Here is a 19,796-nt window from a genome sequence, read left to right on the forward strand (position 1 = left end):
GTAACTAGATATCTCTTGCTCTCCAGGCCAACATCCTACCACTTAGCTAAAGGGAAACTCCTGCTAGTCTGGGCTGGTTGGGGGCCTTATACCCTTAAGCTTTACAAAAAATTAACCATAAAAGGATAACCATCTTTAGACAGGCATCTACATTTAGGAAACAAAAGTGTTCTTATTACGCCTATATATATAATAACGTACATGCCTTTGTGTCAATTTACATAAAGATAAATGTCACAAGGCACTTAATATATATACGTTAATTGTGCTGAGCTCTATCATTATTATATCGAAACAATAGTCGGCTGTTGTGTATATATTTACATGCAATTGTTTATACTGTCTAGCAAACATATGATAGATGGGATGAAAAAAAGAGATAGGTATTGGAAATTATATTATTTTCTAGGCTAAATGCAGATATTTACATTGCACATAAAATGTAAATGTTGCATACTCTTTACATTACTAGCACATTAATGAATTACTTATTTTAAGCTACCTATATTGTATCATGTATCAAAATAAACTACGGTACATGTATAATGTTATTGATCATTTCTCTGTGTATTGAAATTCCAATCTTGGCCAGTATTGGATGGAGACATTAAAGATCACAAGATTATTAGAGTGAACTTTCAATTATAAGATGTTAGTATCTTGACAATGTTTATAAGGTATATATTATCAACTCATTGATTACTAGTATATATTTTTAACGTGAATTTAATGTGAACATCATGTGAAATTCACGTAAAATTGTTCATGTGCATTTCATGTGAATGTGAGTTTCATGTAAAATTGCACGTGAAATTCATGCAAAATTCACGGGAAATTCATGCGAAATTTTCCATGTGAACTTCGCGTGAAGGAATTTTGCCTCTGTGTCAGATACAACTACAAATCACATACAGAGAGCAATCGGTGATGTATGAGTCTTTGGGTATTTAAATGTATGTAGGATTATTAGCTTTAGGAATGAACCTCACAAGATCACAAAGTCTTCGCTCTGACTGAATGATGCCAGGGTCTTCGCTCTGGAATGTCTTGCTCTAAGAGTTATGTCCCTTAGATTGTAATGCACCGATGTTACAATTATAATCATACTTAGATACTGCATGAGGGTTTCCGGACGTGTCTGTAATTCTAAGCAAGAATAACAACACATATCATTAATGTTGTACTTTTACATTTTAGTGTTTCTGAAAAACGATACATGTACATAGGTAAAATGTCTTCATATCAATTCAGGTCAAATTCTTGACCTGAAAAGGGAAGATTAGTCAATTCATATCAAGAAATTGACTTGAGTTTGACCTAAAAATGACCTGAAGTTGACCTAAATTTGACAAGTCAATTTCAGGAAAATATGTTTTCATGTCAAATTGACCTTAAGATATTTTACCTGTGAAGGTGGATGATTTTGTACATTGACGGTTTGCGCCAATAAAAAGGTTTTATCCAAATTTTCAAAAATCATGATAATGTTAGAATAAAATTATACTCATCTTCAATATCTTGGTGACGGTACAAAGTCTTTGTTCTCTTTGTAATTTAACATATCTACTTGTATCGATAGCTAAATTATGAGCAGAAAGACGTAATTCCGTAAAACAGGGTTGATACTTGATTGGTGGTACTTTGTCAAATAAAACTGCAAAGTAAAAAGATCAGCAAAATATGTATAAGGTACGCATTTCGACGAGGTATCAAGTAAACCTATGATATTGATAAAAAAAATCCGGTTTTATCAGAAGTACATTTTCATGATATAACTAGAATGGTGCCCATACCACACCAAAGTCAAGAGAAAAAGTCGATGTTTAACATGGAAAGCCCCGTTACAACAATGACTATTATCGTGTTTATATAAATAGCAGTAGGCAGTGTTGAATACAATTATTCGTGTTCTTTAGTTTGAACCAATATCTAATCTTTCTGTATCTGTATTTTGGCATTGCAAGTATATTTTTCAATTTAATATGTACCCCCCCCCCCCCCCCCCCCCCCCCCCCCCCAAAAAAAAAACAAAAACAAAAAACAAAAAAACAAAAAAAACAAAAACAGAAACAAAAAACAAACACAAAAGAAAAAAAATAATAAATGAACCTTTCAATACGCATCACCTTCGGTTATTCTCAATTTTTGCAAGCGAAATTCATTATAGATGTACCAAATAGATGCAATAGGGTTGTGCACTTAAAACTCATATCAGAACAACAAAAAAGAAGGTCAAGCAGAGCCTTGTTCAGCTTATTGTTTCTGTATGTCGTTGAATTGATTATTATACTTGAGCTTACTACCAAAAAAAATGAACATATCTACAATTCCCACTGAATTACCATCATATGTCTAAGTTTCAATATTGTTAAGGCGACCTCTATTTCTAAAGCATGCCGTTTTCGTTTTCTCTGTATTAAAGGTAAAGGTAGATACATGTTAAGGTAATATACAGGTAAAGGTAGTATACAGTAAAGGAAGTATACAGGTAAAGGTAGTATACAAGTAAAGGTAGTATACGGGTAAAGGTAGTATACAGGTAAATGTAGTATACAGGCAACGGTAGTATACAGGTAAATGTAGTACACAGGTAAAGGTAGTATACAAGTAAAGGTAGTATACAGGTTAAGGTAGTACACAGGTAAAAGTAGTATACAGGTAAAAGTAGTATACAGGTAAATGTAGTATACAGGCAACGGTAGTATACAGGTAAATGTAGTACACAGGTAACGGTAGTATACAGGTAAAGGTAGTATACAAGTAAAGGTAGCATACAGGTAAATGTAGTACACAGGTAACGGTAGAATACAGGTAAAGGAAGTATACAGGTAAAGGTAAGTACAGGTAAAGGTAGTATACAGGTACACTGCACCAGATAAAGCGAGCTACAGGAAAAGGTAGCCGCCTAAAGGTAAATCTATCTCCAGGTAGAGGTAACTACAGGTAAATGCAGGTTTATGTACAGAATGCTAAGGATAAAGATTAGGTAGTCTCTAGGTATCGGTAGACTACAGGTAAAGGTAGTTACAGGTAAAAGTGACTATAGGTAAAGGTAGCTAAAGATAAAGGTAGCCAAAAGGTAAAAGTAGCCTACATGTGAAGGTACTTACATGTTGATGTAACCTACAGGTAAAGGTAGTCACAGGTAAATGTGGTCATAGGTAAAGGTATCTATAGATAAAGGTAACCAAAGGTAAAAGTAGCCTACAGGTAAAGGTAGCTACAGGTAAAAGTGGTCATAGGTAAAGGTAGCTATAGATAAATGTAGCCAAAAGGTAAAAGAAGCCTACAGGTAAAGGTAGATAAGGGTTAAGGTAATTTAAATGTAAAGCTAGCTACATGTCAAGAAAACCTACAGGGAAAGGCAGCTGCTGTTTAAAAACATAGGTAATCGTGAACCACTTATACCTGTATGGTTGTTTTGGTATACATCACCTGTTTGGATCTAGACCACTAATAGTCTAAAGGCAGCGCTCTATTATTACAACAGCTGTATAGGTTACACTCAGACATGTTTACTAAGCGCAGAAATAAATGTGATGATTTATAATTCGCAGACATAATTGTATCTGTGATTACAGTCGTAATCACGCCACTTCCTCCTACCAACGTTGACATAAACACATAGATTACGTTCATTATAATAAGGGTGATTTCCATCCCATCTCCTGTCATTCCAATAGACAGTTTCACCGTTAGTAATCCATTGGAAACTGCCGATATTTGTCTTTCTGGCTCCTATCCAAAAATGATTTTCTAAAAAATTTAAAAAAAAAAAATACCATTTTACATATTTAACACATTTCCCCTAGGTACTGTTGTTATAGAGAACAATGGGAACTGATAGCAAAGACTCATTATACATCCTAATAACAGTTAAAGTGAAATAAGTATTAGAAAAACTGTGACCGTTAATACTTTCTACTACAAATACACGTTAGTGACATAATAATGCTTATTGATGTTTGTTAGTATACAATTTACCGTTAATACTTTCGACGACACCTACACGTTAGTGACATAATAATGCTTATTGATGTATGTTAGTATACAATTTACCGTTAATACTTTCTACTACAAATACACGTTAGTGACATGATAATGCTTATTGGTGTATGTTAGTATACAATTTACTGTTAATACTTTCTACTACAAATACACGTTAGTGACATAATAATGCTTATTGATGTTTGTTAGTATACAATTTACTGTTAATACTTTCTACTACAAACACACGTTAGTGACATAATAATGCTTATTGATGTTTGATATCATACACTGTATACGTCTACACGGACTGTTTCGAATCGCAATAATTACACCGACGATTCAACATCACGCAAACATGGTTTGGTACGGAAGAGAAATCGGCATCTGATAAGTTATTTATCAAAATTGTCCAAAGAAAATCTCAAATTCAAAATTATAGTGCATTAAACATTAAGAGGAATAATGTTTTCCCACTAAAGAGAAAATTCGCTAATCGCACGATGCACGATTAAATTTCCGGGTATAAGTTATTTTTTGTAAGCTCTTGTAGACCTAAAGAATTACCCGATTCCATCAAGTATCCTATGCTAAGTCCATATTGGATATCACGTGTTAATTATGATTACTTACCAATAACTTCCGTTAGAAAGTCAATGAGTCTCTGGCTCGGGTCCGTCACGAGGTTCGCCCCAGCTAGTTGACACTTAGCCTATTGTTTAGAGATAAGCATTACATAAACCATCAAATTAAAATTTGGAACACATACTGGCACACTACAGAATGTAAGATCACATTAATGTTGATTTCCATCATTCAGTTCACATTGGAGATGATTCACATCACTAATGTAACCCTTAGATCATATTAGTGTTGATTCCGATCACTTTAGTTACAGCCAGATCATATTTGAATCATCACTAATGTAACCCTTAGATCATATTAGTGTTGATTCCGATCACTTTAGTAACAGCCAGGTCATATTAGTGATGATTCACATCACTTTAGTAACAGTCAGTTCACATTAGAGATGATTCACATCACTTTAGCAACACGCATGTCACATTACTTATTTTTCTCATCATCAGTTTGAGTGTTCGTCAATTTATTATTGCAGCTTTTTTCAAATATATCAATATATTTAGAAAAAAATCGCAATTAAATCAAAACAATAAATAAATGGCAAGCAATAGAAACCATTGCTATAAAAATAAATATTGAATGGCGAAGAGTTGTTTCAACGACAAAAAACAGTTCTCTCCATTCAGCAATATTTAGTTCGTGCAAAATACAAGCTTAAAGCACGCTATTCACTGGGTATAATTAACGAGATTAAATGGTTTAAAGATATGTCTGTATGCAAGTATTTTATACTAATCTAGTGGAGAGAAATATTTTGTTTGAATTTAATGTGTTCTTCTCCTGTCAGCAATGTACATTTGCGAGGCATGTACGGACTGTGTCTACCAGATATTTGATATGCCTGTATCTTACAAAATTGAATTGTTTAAACAATAGGTTTTAACTAATATACATGTATCAAATATGGTGGTTACCTGAGTTTTACTCCAAGACAAATACTGTCGTCCGATGAAGTAGCATCGACCATCAAACATCTGAACATCAAGGTTCGATTGGATATTTTCTGAAATAAAAAAAAAAAGGATATTATCAAAACTGTGAAATGACCTTACTTTAATCATCTCACTGAAAAAAATAGCTTGTCAGTTTGACAAATTTAATTCGTCAAGTTGATTGTCCTTAAAATGGTCAAATAGTAAAGTTGAGGAACCAAAGTCGTCACTTTGACGATGTGATCCTTGTCACTTTGACGAAGTAATGATGTCACTTTGACGAAGTACGTATGTCACTTTGACGAAGTAACAATGTCACTTTGACGAAGTACGTATGTCACTTTGAAGAAGTAATGATGTCAGTTTGACGAAGTACGTATGTCACTTTGACGAAGAACGTATGTCACTTTGACGAAGTACGTATGTCACTTTGAAGAAGTAATGATGTCAGTTTGACGAAGTACGTATGTCACTTTGACGAAGTACGTATGTCACTTTGACGAAGTAACAATGTCACTTTGACGAAGTACGTATGTCACTTTGAAGAAGTAATGATGTCAGTTTGACGAAGTACGTATGTCACTTTGACGAAGAACGTATGTCACTTTGACGAAGTAACAATGTCACTTTGACGAAGTAACAATGTCACTTTGACGAAGTACGTATGTCACTTTGAAGAAGTAATGATGTCAGTTTGACGAAGTACGTATGTCACTTTGACGAAGTACGTATGTCTCTTTGACGAAGTAACTGTTAAACAATGTCACTTTGACGAAGTAATGATGTCACTTTGACGAAGTAATGATGTCACTTTGACGAAGTAATGATGTCAGTTTGACGAAGTACGTATGTCACTTTGACGAAGTAACAATGTCACTTTGACGAAGTAATGATGTCACTTTGACGAAGTACGTATGTCTCTTTGACGAAGTAATGATGTCACTTTGACGAAGTAATGATGTCACTTTGACGAAGTACGTATGTCACTTTGACGAAGTAATGATGTCACTTTGACGAAGTAATGATGTCACTTTGACGAAGTAATGATGTCAGTTTGACGAAGTACGTATGTCACTTTGACGAAGTACGTATGTCACTTTGACGAAGTGATGATATCACTTTGACGAAGTAATGATGTAAAATAAGTTCTGATTCTTATGAAATTATTGAAATCGTACCTTGACAAATAACTATTACACTATTAACCACGAGAGATCACCTTTTTGACGAAGTCATGTCTGTCACTTGTGTAAAACATCAGGCGAAAAAAGAAAGTTGCAACTGATAAATTAATAATTGATCTAGTGAAAATATTTCATCATCATGAAATGTTTGTCTTGAAAAATCTCTTAGTTATAATATATACAAATTACTATGAATAATAAAAAGATGTGATTTTCTTTGGCATGTAGATAATTCAACTTTATTCCAAAGGTGTGACTCTTTCAACATCTTGGGACACATAGCAGCATAAAAATTTAACATAATAATATGTCATTCATTTTCCAAGCTACACAGGATTTTATGTATGCAATAATGTGACTTGTTTTCATTTTTGATATACAGCTAATTAAAAATAGCAAAAGGCAATCATTAATAATTAATCTCAGCCCTTCACAGAAACCTACCACCTGTAGAGACTTCAGGATCAAATAAAATTACCACCTGTATCTCTTTTCAGGATCAAGTTTTCTGTTTCCTGACTGTTATCTAGTTTCTAGATGAATATGAGCATTGTTAACGCCATAGAATCCCTTTTAAAATGTTATTCTGCCTATTATAAAGTCCAAAAAACATAATCCATCGCCCTAGTTATTTCGGACACCACCGATGAGAGCTTTCTGTCCAGTTCTTCGAATTCATCATATAGTCCTAAGATGACTTTCTGAATGAAGAGGAATGTTTGGCCATTTCCTAGGATATCCTTAGTTGAAAGCATATATAATGGTGACAAGTCCGCAAAAAAAAATCCACTAAAGAATTGCACTGAATGATTTGTTCCCCATCTATTTCAACACAAAAGTCATCATCCATAATTGTCATGACGTCATGGTACTTCAGTTTCATCCCTGCTTAGTCCTCCTGAAATTAGCACAAACATAATCTAATATAAAGTTACATGAATGAATATTTCATATCTTTTAAAACAATCTTGTAATTGTTTACACTTTTTAAAGTGCTTCCATTACAAAACATAAAGTTTCAACTAAATGCAGCATGAAGGTGTGAATGGATCAGTAGTCAATCTTAGTACATACTTTCTGTTTATAAGATATGAAATATAGACTTCACTTACCTGCATGTCACTTTCAACACTTTTCAAAACATACATCTTTTCCTTGAAAATATATGGAAATCCTCGTAGGCAGGCACTTCTTTTTACTACTGTAATACAATAAGTTAAGTATTCCTTTACTACTGGAATGGTAACATAACATACACACATAACAAGGCACTTATACTGTAAATTAATACAGTATGTTGATTACATTTTTATACTGATGTTGACAATTTCTATGCAGTTACACCTCATTTTCCACGATATATATACATAGAAAACAGTTGACCAGCTGTGTAATTTTATCCAAAAATAAATGATCTATACGATCACTAGTAACAGCATTGTTCAAATTTCAGATATATATATTTTTCATACAGACACGTGCCTATTGCAAACGTATCATTATATTTTGTTGAATGTAAAAATGTTGCCTATTTTTTCTATTGATAACACATTAATGACAAAGGCAAATTTTGACTCGTACCGGGACACAATATCGGCAGTACTAGTGAAGAACAAACTGAGTATAAATCACATTAATGCTCTATATGTTATATATACACAGTGTCTGACATGGGTGCAGCCATATTGGCTCTGGAACTTCCGGGTTTTACAGCAATAAGATTGTGTAGCACAGCATACACAATTTCTAGAGATAGTAGTTTCCCTGTTTTTACTTCGATAAGAGGTCTGTTGATTTATAAAGAAGAAATAAAACTAATTTTAATCAGCTGCAATTTCACAGTGGATCGGTAAAAAAACAGTTCTACCATACAAGGACTTAGACATGTCCTATCAATTGATAAGTCCGTGGTTCTTTAATACATCAGCACAATTCTAAAACTTTATTAAAAAATTATTCCGTGGCATAAACAGTATACAGTTGTATGATTAACCGAAATAACCATTATCGTTAGATATTAGATCTACTCAAAATCTCGAAACTGAGCTCTTGTGTGCAATACATGCTGTTGTAATAGTGTCCCTACCTCAATATATAGATAGATCATTACTCAAATTCATATGCAAGTTATGAACAAACAAAAATACTTACATTGTATACTTTGTCGACGAAATAAGCTTCCTTTAGATAGGGGTGTGCTGATCTTTTGAAAAGACTGCATCATCCGCGCGTATACGTAGTAGCGGTCACTCCTTGTGAAATATGATCACACAAAGAGATGCTGTTTAAGTGGCGGGAAGTGTTACCTCACTGGAGATCGGAAGTGGGGTTATCTGATTAACTGACCAAGAGGATTTGTCAAACTGATAGGGATGATTCGTAGAGTACAGTTTGACGGACTTCAACAGGGACTTGACTAAGTTCGTCACTTTGGGGAGTTTTTTCTTTCAGTGCTGGATGCTTCATTGATAAATTATTCGTAATTTAATACAAGATTATTTCCTGCCTAAAATGTTCTGTCTCATTGTGACTAGGCTAGTTACAATACATTATATAACATATAATTGATTTGTGATAATTGATCGCTCTAGCTTTATGTTAAATCTTTTTAATTCGCCAAATATTCCATTCTTTCAGCTTTAAACCTAGCAATGCAACATGAAGCTGTATATTAATCAACAATCGGAAAAATTAAAGGCGATGCAATTACTAAAATGTTTCACAAATACAGACATGACGGATGATTAGGAATAAATGAAACACCTCGTTCGTTAAAAAAAAAACAAAAAAAAAACAATTGAGTAACGACGGTGGGGGATGGACAACAATGCAATGTCAGGAGAGAAATGATTATTATTTAATGTAATGTCAGGAGGGAAATGATTCCTATTTAATGTAATGTCAGGAGGGAAATGACTCCTATTTAATGTAATGTCAGGAGAGAAATGATTCATATTCAATTTAATGTCAGGTGAGAAATTAACCTATTAAAGTTAATGGTCAGGAGAAAACTGATTCCAATGTAATGTAATGTCGGGAGAGAAATAATCCCCATTTGAATGAAATAATAGAAATGATTCCTATTTAATGTAAAGTCGCGAGAGAAATTATTCTTATTGAATGTTATGTCAGGCGAGAAATAATTCCCATTTAATGTAATGTCAGGAGAGAAATGATTCCTATCTAATGTAATGAAAGGAGAGAAATAATTCCTATTTAATGTAATGTCAGGAGAGAAATGATTCCTATCTAATGTAATGAAAGGAGAGAAATAATTCCTATTTAATGTAATGTCGGGAGAAAAATGATTCATATTCAATTTAATGTCAGGTGAGAAATTAACCTATTAAAGTTAATGGTCAGGAGAAAACTGATTCCAATGTAATGTAATGTCAGGAGAGATTTTTTTCCCTTTTTCAAGCACTATGTTTCTCCCTTAAAGGATTCCCATTCACTATTACATTGAAGTTATCATATGAACCTTAATGACATTTCTAAATATTACAATGTATGATGAGCAATCTCAATTTCATATTAATTATACAAAAAACTAAAAATAAATAATCAATATATTCACCGAAGGAAGCTATGCACTCCAACCTCCTTGTGACATTTTGTTGAAGTATATTCTCAATCCCCTGAATACGGTTTGCCAGGTTCTGAATTTCCACCGAAGGGATGTCGGGTTTGCGGTCAGTTTCTAATGATTTCTCCATCGCCACGATACGTTCAGTCAGGTTCTGGATTTCTGACGAAAGGATGTCCGACGTGGTTTCAATGTAATGTGATTTCTCCATCGCCACGACACGTTCGGTCAGGTTCTGGATTTCTGACGAAAGGATATCCGACGTGGTTTCAATGTAATGTGATCTCTCCATCGCCACGATACGTTCGGTCAGGTTCTGGATTTCCGACGAAAGGATGACGGATGAAGTTTCAATGTCGTGTGATTTCTCAATCACCACGATACGTTTAGCTAGTTCCTGGATTTCCGACGAAAGGATGCCGGATGTGTTGTCACTGCCATGGGATTTCTCTATCATCTTGATACGGTTGGACATGTTCTGGATTTCAGACGAAAGGTTGTCGAATATTTACGTCATTTTTGTGGAATTTCTCCATCGCAACAATGCGTTCGGCCAGGCTCTGGAGGCTCACTGATGGGGGGTCAGTGGGCAAATCCTGGAAATCCGACGAAGGGATGTTGGATGTGGTGTCAGTTCCGTGGATTTTTTCTATTTCCTCGATACGGTTTGACATGCTCTTGATCTCGGACAAAAGAGTATTTGATGATTTGTCACTTTTGTTGGATTTCTCAATCGCAACAATACGATTGGTCAGGGTCTGGATTGTGGACGAAATGATGTCTGATGAGTGGCCAGTTGGAGCTTCGCAAGAGCAGTGTTGTATTACACGTGGCCTAAACAGACGCCAAAAAATATTAAATTGAAGGGCGCTACACAATACCTCGAAATTCCCCACAAACAACGAACTGTGATAAATATTCACCACAAGACGACTTTATAGAGAGAAAATTACGAACTCCTCACAAACCCAAGAACAGTTATAGTTATTCTCCATAAATAGACATATTAAGAGAGAGAGAGAGAGAGAGAGAGAGAGAGAGAGCACTCGCAATACCATGTCTATGGAGAATATAATTAGACGTTTGACCAACATTGTTGGGAATAATCGGTTGTATGGGGATTCCTCTGATTCCCCATAAATCCAAGCACTATTGGAAAAGAATCCGGATGCGAAAATGTGCAAGTTGCCGCCAAAAGTTGAAAATGTGCTATTTTTAGAACAACTAGCAAATTTCATTCTCTTACACTGCCGTAGAAGTGGGCTTGAATAAGTATGGGTAATATTCCCCACAAGACGACTTTATAGAGAGATAATTACGACTTCCCCGAAAACACACACAGTACTTCATTTATTGGCAGCTACTTAAGAAATGTGTTGAGTGAAAGCGTCCAATCTAGCGCATGGAATTATTAAATGTTATCCTTGAAGAGGTAATGAAGCGGGAAATGCCATTCCCCATAACCATGGAGTTTGCCTTATTCCCCAAAAGCATGGTTTTGCGAGAGAGAGAGAGAGAGAGAGAGAGAGAGAGAGAGAGAGAGAGGGGGGGGGGGGGGTCTGATTTGAAGTAAACAGTTACCTGATGTTCGCAAGTATACTCTGCTCAATGCGGACTTCATCAGCTGTTGCTTGGCGACCAGATGCTATAAATTGTCCCATCGATATGGTGTGAAATGAGCAGACAAGTACGCAAGCGAGAAATTGATTGAACATTTTGACGAGACACCCGTAGTCGTTCCTTGAGGTGAAGCTAAAGGTCCTGTTCTTGAAATGACAATTTATATACCTATCAGAGTGACGCAAACACTCTTTAGATTAGTGTATCAGGAACAAAGGAATCGTTATTAAGTGTTTGCACACCTCGTATCTTATAAAACATTTGTCCACACTTTTCACAAAGACGACTCGATACGGAAAGACTTCTTATACTTAGGGTTCTTAAGTTATGTATCATCAAATTTTTATTCATCTATGTATAAATCTTTGCTTTTATCATGTATGTATCAAGTTTGTACTTTGGGATACATTACTGTAGTAAAACTTCTTTCAATACACCCATGCACTAGGAATGTCACGTATGCTAAAATGTCAATTATGATATTTTGCATACTCCATTGAATATTTGACAGTGGGCCTAACGCCTCTTACAGATTCAATTTTTCTTTAGTTTAATTTAAACAATATTTTATTAATATTCATTAATGCTGACAAATAAAACCACAATATAAATCACAAATACATATTGGATTGGAAACCAAGCCAAAAGCTTATACTAATTCCTTCCTTAAAGGATTGAATCATGCGGTGACTCCTTAGGCTGAATTTCCTGGATTACCATAACTTTGTCATCTTATCAAAAACGGGGAAGGATTTCTTGGTTTAAATGAGTAAATTTTAAAGTCTTGATATTTTGTGACAAATAAAACGAAATCCTTCGTTCAACCCTTAGCTGTATTTTACTTAGCAGAACCAGATACAACATTGATCAAATTAAAACACGATAATTTGTGTTATTGATATATTCTATTGACAAATTCATTATATATTTCAAGACTCTTCGTCCCCAGAACCAATAGTAAAGAAACTTCGAATTATACTACGACTTTACAATCAATATCCTGTTCTCACAGAACACGCTTTCGGCAACATGGCGTTGTTGCTGACGAATCTAAAGAAACCAAACGGTTTTATCATATAACCTTAGTCTGAAGATGCTAATACCGTGTGGTTTATACAAAACACACGCCACAACAGTAGATTATACCGTCAAATGTCTCTGACCAGATTTTGATTAAAGCGTTACCCAATTAACTTCCGTGAATTATCTTATCTGAGATCAGCTATCTTAGTGAACGCATGGTTACAGTAAAGAAGGACCGACTTATCTACTGGATGTTACTTCACACATCAGTGAGACACGATACCCAATATTTACATTAACATGTATTCTTTTTAAACATTTGTATAAATATAAATACCAGTTTTTTTGTATGGCTTCCTACCTTGACGTGTATCACCTCTTGGAATTAAAAACCATCGAGGAGAAAATTCATGCAAATATTCCCAAGACATTCAAATGTACAAATATTTAATGGCGGAGTTAGAATGTATGTTATAACTATCATAACCATTTTAGCTACTGATTGTAATACTTATCTGTATGTTAAATCAGAGGGGATGACTTCTTACGTATGTACACATAAAGATATGTACCAACAACCTGTCCTCACGAATGAAATATACATTGCAATGGCATAACAAATCAGAAGAGGAGATCAAATTTTCCTCCTCTTCAAAGCTGTAATACATAATATAGAATGTGTAAACCACATTATATTTCATATGATTATCTCTCGTAGTTTGGGAATTATTAGTGATGACGTGCAATGAATCAGCTGAAGTTTATCTACAGTCAGTGGTAGTTTACCTGTCATCAGTGGTAGTTTACCTGTCATCAGTGGTAGTTTACCAATCATCAGTGGTAGTTTACCTATCATCAGTGGTAGTTTACCTATCATCAGTGGTAGTTTACCTATCATCAGTGGTAGTTTACCTGTCATCAGTGGTAGTTTACCAATCATCAGTGGTAGTTTACCTATCATCAGTGATAGTTTACCTATCATCAGTGGTAGTTTACCTATCATCAGTGGTAGTTTACCTATCGTCAGTGGTAGTCTACCTATCATCAGTGGTAGTTTACCTATCATCAGTGGTAGTTTACCTATCATCAGTGATAGTTTACCTATCATCAGTACTAGTTTACCTATCATCAGTGGTAGTTTACCTATCATCAGTAATAATTTACCTATCATCAGTGGTAGTTTACCTATCATCAGTGGTAGTTTACCTATCATCAGTGGTAGTTTACCTATCATCAGTGGTAGTTTACCTATCATTAGTGGTAGTTTACCTATCATCAGTGGTAGTTTAACTATCATCAGTGGTAGTTTACCTATCATCAGTGGTAGTTTATCTAACCTTAGTGGTAGTTTACCTATCATCAGTGGTAGTTTACCTATCATCAGTGGTAGTTTACCTATCATCAGTGGTAGTTTACCTATCATCAGTGGTAGTTTACCTATCATTAGTAGTAGACTACCTATCATCAGTGGTAGTTTACCTATCATCAGTGATAGTTTACCTGTCATCAGTGACAGTTTACCTATCATCAGTGGTAGTTTACCTATCATCAGTAGTAGTTTACCTATCATCAGTGATAGTTTACCTATCATTAGTAGTAGATTACCTATCATCAGTGTTAGTTTACATATCATCAGTGGAAGTTTATCTATCATCAGTGGAAGTTTACCTATCATCAGTGGTAGTTTACCTATCATCAGTGGTAGTTTACCTATCATCAGTGGTAGTTTATCTATCATCAGTGTTAGTTTACCTATCATCAGTGGTAGTTTACCTATCATCAGTACTAGTTTACCTATCGTTAGTGGTAGTTTACCTATCATCAGTGGTAGTTTACCTATCATCAGTGGTAGTTTACCTATCATCAGTGGTAGTTTACCTATCATCAGTGGTAGTTTACCTATCATCAGTGGTAGATTACATAACATTAGTGGTAGTTTACCTGTCATTAGTAGTAGATTACCTATCATCAGTTGTAGATTACATATCATAAGTGGTAGTTTACCTATCATCAGTGGTAGTTTACCTATCATCAGTGGTAGTTTACCTATCATCAGTGGTAGTTTACCTATCATCAGTGATAGTTTACCTATCATCAGTGGTAGTTTACCTATCATCAGTGGTAGTTTACCTATCATCAGTGATAGTTTACCTGTTATCAGTGGTAGTTAACCTATCATCAGTGGTAGTTTACCTATCATCAGTGGTAGTTTACCTATCATCAGTACTAGTTTACCTATCGTCAGTGGTAGTTTACCTATCATCAGTGGTAGTTTACCTATCATCAGTACTAGTTTACCTATCGTCAGTGGTAGTTTACCTATCATCAGTGGTAGTTTACCTATCATCAGTGGTAGTTTACCTATCATCAGTGATAGTTTACCTGTTATCAGTGGTAGTTAACCTATCATCAGTGGTAGTTTACCTGTTATCAGTGGTAGTTAACCTATCATCAGTGGTAGTTTACCTATCATCAGTGGTAGTTTACCTATCATCAGTACTAGTTTACCTATCATCAGTGGTAGTTTACCTATCATCAGTGGTAGTTTACCTATCATCAGTGATAGTTTACCTGTTATCAGTGGTAGTTAACCTATCATCAGTGGTAGTTTACCTATCATCAGTGGTAGTTTACCTATCATCAGTACTAGTTTACCTATCATCAGTGGTAGTTTACCTATCATCAGTGGTAGTTTACCTATCATCAGTACTAGTTTACCTATCGTCAGTGGTAGTTTACCTATCATCAGTGGTAGTTTACCTATCATCAGTGATAGTTTACCTATCATCAGTGGTAGTTTACCTGTTATCAGTGGTAGTTTACCAATCATCAGTGGTAGTTTACCTATCATCAGTGATAGTTTACCTATCATCACTGGTAGTTTACCTATCATCAGTGATAGTTTACTTATCATCAGTGGTAGATTACCTATCATCAGTGGTAGTTTACCTATCATCAGTGGTAGTTTACCTATCATCAGTGGTAGTTTACCTATCATCAGTGGTAGTTTACCTATCATCAGTGGTAGATTACCTATCATCAGTGGTAGTTTACCTATCATCAGTGGTAGTTTACCTATCATCAGTGGTAGATTACCTATCATCAGTGGTAGTTTACCTATCATCAGTGGTAGTTTACCTATCATCAGTGGTAGTTTACCTATCATCAGTGGTAGTTTACCTATCATCAGTGGTAGTTTACCTATCATCAGTGGTAGTTTACCTATCATCAGTGGTAGTTTACCTATCGTCAGTGATAGTTTACCTATCATCAGTGGTAGTTTACCTATCATCAGTGGTAGTTTAACTATCATCAGTGGTAGTTTACCTATCATTAGTGGTAGTTTACCTATCATCAGTGGTAGTTTACCTATCATCAGTGGTAGTTTACCTATCGTCAGTGGTAGTTTAACTATCATCAGTGGTAGTTTACCTATCGTCAGTGGTAGTTTACCTATCATCAGTGGTAGTTTACCTATCATCAGTGATAGTTTACCTATCATCAGTGGTAGTTTACCTATCATCAGTGGTAGTTTACCTATCATCAGTGATAGTTTACCTATCCTTAGTAGACTGTCACAATATCAAAGTTAAAGGTCACTGTCCATTCAACAATTAGTAGTTGACATTAGGAATTGATAAACATAATTATAAACTTTGCCTCTTCTTTGATTCAATTAATCACGTTTTCGATTGATGTAAAACATTGACAGAATACCGAATCTTGTCACTGAAATTCTATAAAATGCTTTGATACGAGTGTTGGCTTCGCTCTGAATTATACATGGCTTATAGAGTTATGTCCCTTCGGTCATATCTTCGATCACTGATATGAATAGACAATAAAATGACATTTATTTAGTATTATATAGTGCAATCCTAAAGAAAATGTCTCAGATGTAAGAAGTTATCTGGTGTACTGGAACACACATCAGTCTCCACAGCTAAATCACTGTAATCGTTACACCATGGAATCTTCTCTAATGGACAACATTTCACTTGGCACAGGCGCTTGGCACAAATTCTCAACAATGGTCTATATATATTGTATATGCATACAGATATATGGGTTGTGGGTTTGGAATCTCTATCACATTCCTGTTGCCGCACTGAGTACAGATTACGATTAAATAAAGTAAAACGTTTGATTCACAATTGACAAATAAATGTAATGAGCCGATCACACTTGCCAGTATACATTTTTGTGGAGCCCTGCATGACAGAAACACACTGGTTTGAATCGTAACCGTTCGGTTGACGCTCCCCCACCTGCTATCATTCTCCTTGACAACTTCATCATTAGTAATCCATTTCAAAATTCCTCCTGTTTTTCTGGCGCCAATCCAAAAAAGTAAACCTAAACAGACAATAATAACGCATTGTTAACATTTTCCAAACGTTTGTCCAGATGAATTGCGAAAATAATATTTGATATAATCGGATATTCAGACTTCATTACGTGTTTCCGGGTGTACATGTACCTTATATCAATGAGTTGTAATCAGGCCAAAGTCGTGTTATAATATAAATCCCCCATACACTTTTGATACATGACACCCCGACTCTGATATATATATATATATACTTTTCAAAAAATAAAAAACTATTCTGTTCATTTATTGATTAAAGAAAAGCGTTTGATACTCTTTAGAGGTTAGGTTTATGGAAGAAATTACTAAAGAATAATATTCACGAAAAATATTTAAAATTACAATTGATTTATATGCAAATATTAAATCTTGCGTTATAACTAGAAATGGTATGACCGATGAGCCCGGACAAGATAGCGGAAGGCCGGACAGAAAGACGGAATGGTGGAACGAACACATGCAAAACCGTAGTCCTCGAAGGTTCCCGGCAGTTATGACCTACATTTTGACCTTTGGCCTACATCAAAGAAAACGTTTGTGCGTGCTCTATGTCCTACTCCATTTGTCACTAAAACATCATACTTGGGGCAAAGGTTCTGCTACGTGTGACGTCATGTCTCGTACCAAACATAGGACACACTGGTCTTTATCAAAGTGCTATCCAGTGAATTTGACAGTGTAATAGGCAAATGTAATTGGCCAGCCTTATAACATTTTCCCACGGTTATTGATATTACTACGCGTTGTAGTACTACTCTACGCTTCGTAGTAAACATGGACGACACGATAATGTTTACAGTGGGCACATTCGTCAAATCGATGGCAAATGCGAAGGAAAGGTGGTAAAGGTAATGCAGTCAACTGCTGGTCCTCTGTATAGAGTTTTATTTAATAGAACTGACTTTGAGGTTGATTTGAGTGGAGATAGATTAGCCCTGAACGAAACTGAAAACGTCCCGTCGGTGTCGGAGCAGACTGGGGAAACCAGACAAACTCATGATAAAGAGAACCAATCTCGATTTGCTGATGTTCAAAATGAATCCATTCAAGACTTTGTTGATGTACAGGCAAATGAAAAAAACTTTAAGCAAGACATTTTATGATTTGAAAATTTTGAAAATGTTCATGGCGAAAGAAAATGAGGATAAGCCCATCCATCATATCCCACCATCAGAGCTATGCCCACTACTTTCCAAATTCTTTATCACCATTAGGAAATCCGATGGCTCTAATTATGAACCCAGTTCACTCAGGGGTTTCATGGGCAGTTATGACCGTCAGTTACGAAGATTCAGATACGGGTACAGCCTTGCTACATATCAATGTAGTTATGACCTCATGAATGTTTAAAAAAAAATGTCATTCCTTAAATAACTGAAAATATAGACTGTTAACTGCTAAAATTAATTTCCAAATTTACATTAGCCTTAGAAAATTATTAACTATTTTGTTAGGGTACCCCTTCACTAAACTTGGTGTTATGCAAGGAAGTCCCCTACGACTTACAGAAGTTATAATGATTAATTATTTTTGTGGTTTTGGTTCATTTTAATGCCTTTAAACATTTTGGGAAATAAAAGAAATTAGAGTTGGTCCAAATGTTGACCCCTCCTTTCCCTAAAATCACAGGACACCCAACGGTACGTCAATGTTGGATCCGAGTCTCTGTAATGACCACTTACCATGTGATTGAGGAATCAATTCCAAAAAGTCCAGGACTTCCTGGCTTGGGTCAGTCATAAGGTTCGCCCCAGCTGATCTACAATTGGCCTATTGATCAAAATATTAATATTTTTGTTAAAATATCATATCATTAGAAATCCTTAATAAAGAAGAAAAGTTAAACGCATAAAGGACGTCCAAGTCAGTTTGCTTAAACATTTGATGTTTGTTTTTGTTTGTTTGTTTGTTTGCTTGTTTGTTGGGTTAATCACCCGTGAACAGCCATGGTCATTTTGAGGCGGGGGTCTCCCTGTAATGGTTGGTCCGTCGCATGCCATCCATAGCAATTAGAGAAAGTTTCTTCCCCAAGGACAAACAACCACGACAGCACAGACCTGTCAATTAGAGAAAGTTTCTTCCCCAAGGACAAACAACCACGACAGCACAGACCTGTCAATTAGAGAAAGTTTCTACCCCAAGGACAAACAACCACGACAGCACAGACCTGTCAATTAGAGAAAGTTTCTTCCCCAAGGACAAACACCCACGACAGCACAGACCTGTCAATTAGAGAAAGTTTCTTCCCCAAGGACAAACACCCACGACAGCACAGACCTGTCAATTAGAGAAAGTTTCTTCCCCAAGGACAAACAACCACGACAGCACAGACCTGTCAATTAGAGAAAGTTTCTTCCCCAAGGACAAACACCCACGACAGCACAGACCTGTCAATTAGAGAAAGTTTCTTCCCCAAGGACAAACACCCACGACAGCACAGACCTGTCAATTAG

At 35.5% G+C, this 19,796-nt stretch overlaps 1 protein-coding gene and 1 long non-coding RNA gene across 2 annotated transcripts; both read right to left on the reverse strand.

Annotated features, from left to right (window-relative positions):
* Nucleotides 1–2,749: 2,749 nt before the first annotated feature.
* Nucleotides 2,750–10,821, reverse strand: LOC117335381. Its single transcript, XM_033895343.1, has 4 exons — nt 10,323–10,821; nt 5,544–5,632; nt 4,621–4,699; nt 2,750–3,756 (listed from the first exon to the last, which is right to left on the reverse strand). Exons 1-4 carry the CDS (start codon nt 10,804–10,806, stop codon nt 3,545–3,547), a joined length of 864 nt encoding a protein of 287 aa, XP_033751234.1. The 5' UTR covers nt 10,807–10,821; the 3' UTR covers nt 2,750–3,544.
* Nucleotides 6,641–9,135, reverse strand: LOC117335382. The gene is made up of 3 exons (XR_004534388.1): nt 8,897–9,135; nt 7,858–7,946; nt 6,641–7,643 (listed from the first exon to the last, which is right to left on the reverse strand). It is a non-coding gene; the product is annotated as an uncharacterized LOC117335382 (long non-coding RNA).
* Nucleotides 10,822–19,796: the final 8,975 nt, after the last annotated feature.

Source organism: Pecten maximus, chromosome 10 (genome assembly GCF_902652985.1).
Source record: "Pecten maximus chromosome 10, xPecMax1.1, whole genome shotgun sequence".
In the NCBI taxonomy this organism is placed as follows: domain Eukaryota; kingdom Metazoa; phylum Mollusca; class Bivalvia; order Pectinida; family Pectinidae; genus Pecten; species Pecten maximus.

What these genes read in the sequence shown, in the direction of transcription:
- LOC117335381 (XM_033895343.1), bottom strand. Translation starts at nt 10,806, where the DNA reads ATGTCCAACCGTATCAAGATGATAGAGAAATCCCATGGCAGTGACAAC. An exon ending in TGTCTTGGAGTAAAACTCAG is followed by an intron (nt 4,700 to 5,543) that starts GTAACCACCATA and finishes TCTAAACAATAG; the next exon opens with GCTAAGTGTCAACTAGCTGG. An exon ending in CTTTCTAACGGAAGTTATTG is followed by an intron (nt 3,757 to 4,620) that starts GTAAGTAATCAT and finishes TAAATTTTTTAG; the next exon opens with AAAATCATTTTTGGATAGGA.